General features: G+C 40.6%; 1 protein-coding gene across 4 annotated transcripts in view; it reads left to right on the top strand.

Annotated features, from left to right (window-relative positions):
- The window catches only part of MYCBPAP (MYCBP associated protein), a 36,879-nt gene that overhangs the window by 12,354 nt on the left and 18,518 nt on the right, over window positions 1–6,007 (top strand). For all 4 annotated transcript variants that reach the window (XM_078386082.1, XM_078386081.1, XM_078386079.1 and 1 more), the window contains exons 5-8: window positions 1,920–2,100; window positions 2,400–2,515; window positions 4,352–4,502; window positions 5,415–5,530. In XM_078386082.1, the coding sequence (XP_078242208.1) occupies window positions 1,920–2,100; window positions 2,400–2,515; window positions 4,352–4,502; window positions 5,415–5,530 (564 nt within the window). The remainder of the gene's footprint in view (window positions 1–1,919; window positions 2,101–2,399; window positions 2,516–4,351; window positions 4,503–5,414; window positions 5,531–6,007) is intronic.

Genomic DNA, 6,007 nt, shown 5'->3' on the forward strand with positions numbered 1-6,007 from the left:
AGGAGAGTGGAGGTATGGACTGGACTGACACACCTGCATGGGTAGATAGGGCCACTAGTCCATTGGTCTACACCTACTTTGCCAGGCGGGGATGCCTTTGAAGGTAATATGGAAATTGCAGCGGGTGCAATATGTAGTGGCCAGATTGGCTTCGGGAGCTTTAAAATACGAGCAAGTCTCCCTGATCCTGGTGTACCTATATTGACTTCCTGTCTGCTTCCATGCCAGATTTAAAGTACTAATTTTAACCTATAAGGCCCTTAGCAGTTTGGGACGTCATTACTTGTCAGAGCATTTTTCCTTAAGATAATCTATCCAGACCAACTTCTTTTCCCCATCATCACTGTTGCAAGTGGCCACCCCAAGGGAGACCAAGAAAACAACCAACAGGAACCAGATCTTTTTGGAAGCTATTGCAGTGCTGCAGAATGCTGTAGGCATTGCCTATGGATGTGTGCCAGGTGCCCTCCCTCTTGTCCTTCAAGAAACATGTTTAAACTGCTGTTCAAGGAGGCTTTCAAGAAGACCCTCCCCTTATGATCAAGCCATCAAACTTAGATTTCTATTTTGTTTTTTGTTTTGGTCTGCTGTTAGTTCTTTTATCGTTTTATTTGTCTCTCTTTGTTTATGGTGGGTGGGTGTTTTAACTGTTGTGAACCACCCAGAGCAGTGGTTTGCCACTAGATGTATATCAATGCAATAAATAATAAATAAAAGTTGATGGAAGGGGGCCAAGAACTTGAAAAAGGAAGGCTCATACTCCGATCTATTTACCTTCCTGTTTCTGCTTGAAACATAGTGATGTGTGTGTGTGTGTGTGTGTGTGTGTGTGTGTGTGTGTGTGTGTGTGTGTGTGTGAGAGAGAGAGAGAGAGAGAGAGAGAGAGAGAGAGAGAGAGAGAGAGAGAGAGAGAGAGAGAAATGTGTCACTATGTGGGTGAGGTGGAGATGGAAAAGAAAGGTAGAGATCTTGTGTCTTTCCATAGTATAGCTATGTACTTTCTCTCAAGGAAGCCATTTTAAGGGAAGGTGCATACTAGGTTCTGCTTGAATTCTGCAAAAGATGCTATAGAGTTCCTTCCCTCTATAAAATTTAGTTACTGTTCTGGCATTTCATCAGATATATGTGTTTCCTAATGCTAAAATATAAAGTGGAGAATTGAGAGAGGCAGCCCCTACATACTGCTGTTAGCTGTGATTTTCTTTATTCTTCCCCTTCATCATGTGGGAGGCTGTGCAGTACATGTCCTTCCAGTGTTACCTGAAAAGTGTCAAAAGCTCTGGGGCCGTGATGAATGAGTCAGTGCCGAAGATTGCCTTTCCCCAAACCAATGTGTTTCAGTTGTTTTGAATTAGGGTTTTCATCAGCCTCCGTTTACGTGGCTTATGTTAAGGAATCATGGACATGGAACCTCAAACGATCTGGAAGACCTCAAGGTGGGGAAGGCTGCTGCAACTCCCTCCAGTGTTTTGGAGAGGTTACTCTGGTGCAGGAAGAAAGCACCACGGTGTCTATTTTTTTCCTCACACGACCCAGGTCCTGTGAGAGAATGTTGCACAGCAGGAGAAAAGGAACAGAATGAGCATCCTTTTCTTTTTATTTAAGCACAGGAGCACACTGCTGGACCCATAGGAGATAAATAGCACAGAAACGTTTAATAAAGTCCTAGCTTAGTTTTCACTCAAGGAAGTGGTGTGCTCATTAGTGACAGAATCTGGGACTGTGCAGGCTGCATCAGGGCTTTGTCCGTAGCAGAGCAGCTCCCAGAGCAGCAATCTATTGAAAGCCAGCTCTTGACACAAACCTTTGTTCACGGGTTAAACTTTGAAAGTGAGTGATGGCTGAATCAGGCAGAAAAGCAGTATCCTGCCTATTTATTTTACCTTGCTCCAAAAAACAAAACGGTGGGTCTCTTTCAGGTCGTAAAACTTATTCCTGATGAAGCCCAGCTGTCTTGTGGAATCCCAGTTTTTGGGAAGTTCAGAAAAATACATGTGGAAGAAGAGAAGCCCACCCAGACACCTTCGTCCCAACACTTGGCCCTTCAGAACTGGCATCGCAACATGGCCATTAGGAGGCGGCAGCAGCAGAAGCTGTGTGGTAAGTAAAATTCAGGAAGAAGGGCAGCTGCATTGATGATGAAAACTACCCATGACGGGCCAAGCATAAAACATTACATCAAGGTTGCTGTAGACTTTTCTTATACTCTAGTATTAGAGAAAATTTGTTCTGCATTCAATCCAGAGCTGACAGTGTCTTTTGTAGCCTGAGGAAAGATTAAGGCTGGTTTAGATGTAGAAGATTTGGGGTTGCAGGACTGAATATGTAGCTTGATTTCTTGGGCACTGTGAATAGCTGGCTCGACAACAATGCAGTGAAACAGTTTTGTTTGTTTTCAGAATACCTTGAGAAATCAGAAAGTGACTTGGTGATGAACTCTTCAGAGAATTATAGGAAAATACAGGAAGAGCGTACTCTGATTGACCGCGGTCTTCGTGCTTTGTACCCTGGAAAGGTAGTAGCTTCCCAAAGAATAGATTCACTCAAGATAACCTTCTCATGATAAATTATGGAACTTAAACATGCAGTTGTCGTTAAAGAATTAAAACAAACAAAAAAGACTGGTTCAAAAAACTGAAAGTTGTTTGGCTGAGGTTAAAACTTCTGAACTATTGAATAAATACAGCATCACAAACAGTAACATGTAAGAGGTTTAACAGAGAAATGAGATAAATGCTGACAGTTATAACTGTTAATTATGGATAAATATTTTAGCCATTTCTGATATATAGAATCTTTTTGAGAAAATCTTAGCATATTAACAGCGCAGTACTGTACTCACTAAATGGAGGGTCTTGCATCAGAGTAAGAATGCAAGAAGGAGTATGCTGAGTCAGACACAATGCCTATTTAGCCCAACACTCCGTTCACACAACAGTCAATTGGATACCTCTTTAGGAAGCCAATAGATAGCGCGTGGAGTGTCTAGCTCATGCTCCCCAGCAACAGATGTACAGAGATAAGCTGTCTCTGGTACTGAAGGAACTGGTCAGTCATGACTAATAGCCACTGATAGCCCCAGCTTCCATGAATTTGTCCCACCTCCTTTGAAAGCTGTCCACATTGGTGGCCAAGACTGCAGATTCTGGTAGCCAGTTCGGTAGTTCTGACGAGGTAGGATTACGCTGGATGCTCTTTTTATCATTACTAAACTATTATCAAGTACAACAGAAACCAAGAATCATTCTCAAGAAATCAATGTGTTATTCAGATTTTCTTTTTCAAAGTTTCTCTAGTCCTACTTCTAAGGCCATGTAATACAATTATAAATATTCTTTTTAGGGATAGTTTTAGCTTTTTATTGTTACGAATCCTCAATTATTTTGCTGTCTGGGAGTAGTGGGAGTGTGATCAGCAGTTCCCTACTGAAGACATTATGTTCTTCTATAATTGTTTTAATAAGAATTTATCAGCTCAAATGTATATTTTGAATCTCAAAACTAATCCATACAGCTGTGCTTCTAGGCTACATTTATACAGTGCAGTTTTGTAGTGATTAGCTAAGGTTTTATAACTGGACAGCGGGGTAAAATTTTCTATTCCCAGGGAAAAAAATGATCTGCAAGGAGATAAGTGCAAGTTAGAATAACAGTCAGTCTATCTATTATGTAAGATGTACTTACATTAAGTATTCAGGTGACGATAATATACTGCAGCCTTCTGCAGCCTGCCACTCCTCAGATGTTTTGGACTAGCACTCCCATTATCTTCACTTAGGAATGCCTGGCTTAAATATATTTAAGCAGGGAGTAACAGGAGCTATAGTCCTAAATGTCTGAAAACAGAATAAAAAGAATTAAAATGTACCAATAATATGCTATTTTAGCATCTGCTTCCAGTTGTTGATGCCTGTTTTTAAGTTTCTTCATGGATTGAATCCAGTGCCATTCTAAGAGAGGTCTTCTAGAGCAACGGGTCTTCTGCCTGAAACCTCTGATGTTCTCTGGATTTTGAGGGTGACTTCCTTGCATGTGGCAAGGAACTGCTAAAAGCAGTTTGATGAGCAGGATGACATAACTGGGTTTGCTTGCTATTGCTTTTAATGTTTTTAAGACACTTTGCTTAAAATGTTTTTCTTAAAAACAGAAAGCTGGGATAATAAATAGATATCAAAGTAGGGTAGGAAGAATAATAATGAGCAGCCGTGCAAAAGGTATACTCATCTTCTCATGCCATGTTCTATTTCTATTCCTTGAACTATCTCACCATCCATTCACAATGTATCTGCTTGATCCTTTGCCACACAAAACTAGGCTTTACGTAGGTAAATATTGCTGTTTTTTCCTACCAGGGCCAGCATGCGGGAAGTGAATTCTGGAGCCAGCCTGTGTATATTGGAGATGAGCTTACTGGTCTTGCCGTGACTCTGGGTCAGACTGAACGTGGCTTCCCAGAAGAAGTCACTCACGTGGGGAGACCTCGCAGCATCTGGATGGAAATGGGTGAGACATCATAACCATGAAGCATTCCTAGCAAAGTATGCATTTGGTAAAAGAAAATAAGAGTAATTTTTTTCCTGCTAGTTGTATGTTGCTGTTGAGAAGTTTATGTAAGTGTATTTTGTCAGTCACAAGGCTTAAATGTAGAACAATGTCTTGGACCCTAATAAGGATTAATACAATGATTCAATTGTAAATACAAAAGATTCCTGCAGACTAGCTAAACATACAGAGTCAGAATCCCCCATGCCAAACCAAATCAAGTTGTTTTAAGCAAGTATGTATAATGTATGGTGAGTAAAATGGTTTGAGGAGCAGTATTATTGTCAGTTTATTTGTATACAAGAGGTTGCAAACAGAAAAACAGCCTACCATACATTAAAAAAGAAGATAGCAGAATGATCCATTTCCTGAATCTGGTGTGGTTCTGGTACTGAAGCACTGGTGTGTCAGAGATGTCTTTCTTTTTCCTCTACACAACCCTCAGAGCTGCCTGAAAACTGGTTCCAGACGGTTTCCTGCCCCTCTAGAGATAGTATTTGGGGTGGGTGACAGGAGTAATGGGAAGCGGATATTGTGCTAGATTCTGTTGTTCTGCCACCATAAGTCAAGTGTTAGCTGCTGCTCTATCTCCACCCACTTCTTCCTAAATATATATAAACATATGGATATATGGATGAACATTCACTGCCAGTCCCCGAAAAAAGACTTTCATTTTGAAGATCAAATCAACTGCCTTCATTATGCAGTCATACTTCAATTGTAAAAAGGCTGCCATAAGTCAGTCTTTTTCTTCTTCTTTGGGTTTCGGAAAACTTAGTTAATGTTCAGATTTTGAGAACAGCATGTGTTCTGGCTTGTGTTATCTTTGTATTTAAATGTGAACTAATAATCTCATGCCCCTAATTGCCACAGGTACTAGGCCTCCAAGACACCGCACTTTCCATCTTCACTGGGAGGACAGTCTTTTCCTAAAACATAGACGGAATGAATTAAAGGAGATCCTAGAAAAGCTGGATTTTTACAACCCGGTATGATAAGATTTCATGCACAGTACCATTTAGAAGTATCACCTTTGCATAATTTCATCTTTCTTCCAAGAGACAGTAATGTAAATTTTGTTCAGTCGTTTTGTACTGCACAGCCTCCCACATGATGAAGGGGAAGAATAAAGAAAATCACAGCTAACAGCAGTATGTAGGGACTGCTTTATATTTTAGCATTAGGGAACACATATGTCTGATGAAATGCCAGAACGATGACTAAATTTTATAGAGGGGAGGAACTCCATGGCATCTTTTGCAGCATTCAAGCAGAACCTAGTGTGCACCTTCCCTTAAAATGACTTACTTGAGAGAAAGTACATAGCCATACTATGGAAAGACACAAGATCTCTATCTTTCTTTTCCATCTCCACCTCACCCACATAGCGACACACTGTGATCACAGCCCCTTGTATACAACAAGAAATGTCTACCTCACGTCTGATGTTTAAAGACAGACAACAT

Source organism: Pogona vitticeps, chromosome 2, assembly GCF_051106095.1.
Source record: "Pogona vitticeps strain Pit_001003342236 chromosome 2, PviZW2.1, whole genome shotgun sequence".
Lineage (NCBI taxonomy): Eukaryota > Metazoa > Chordata > Lepidosauria > Squamata > Agamidae > Pogona > Pogona vitticeps.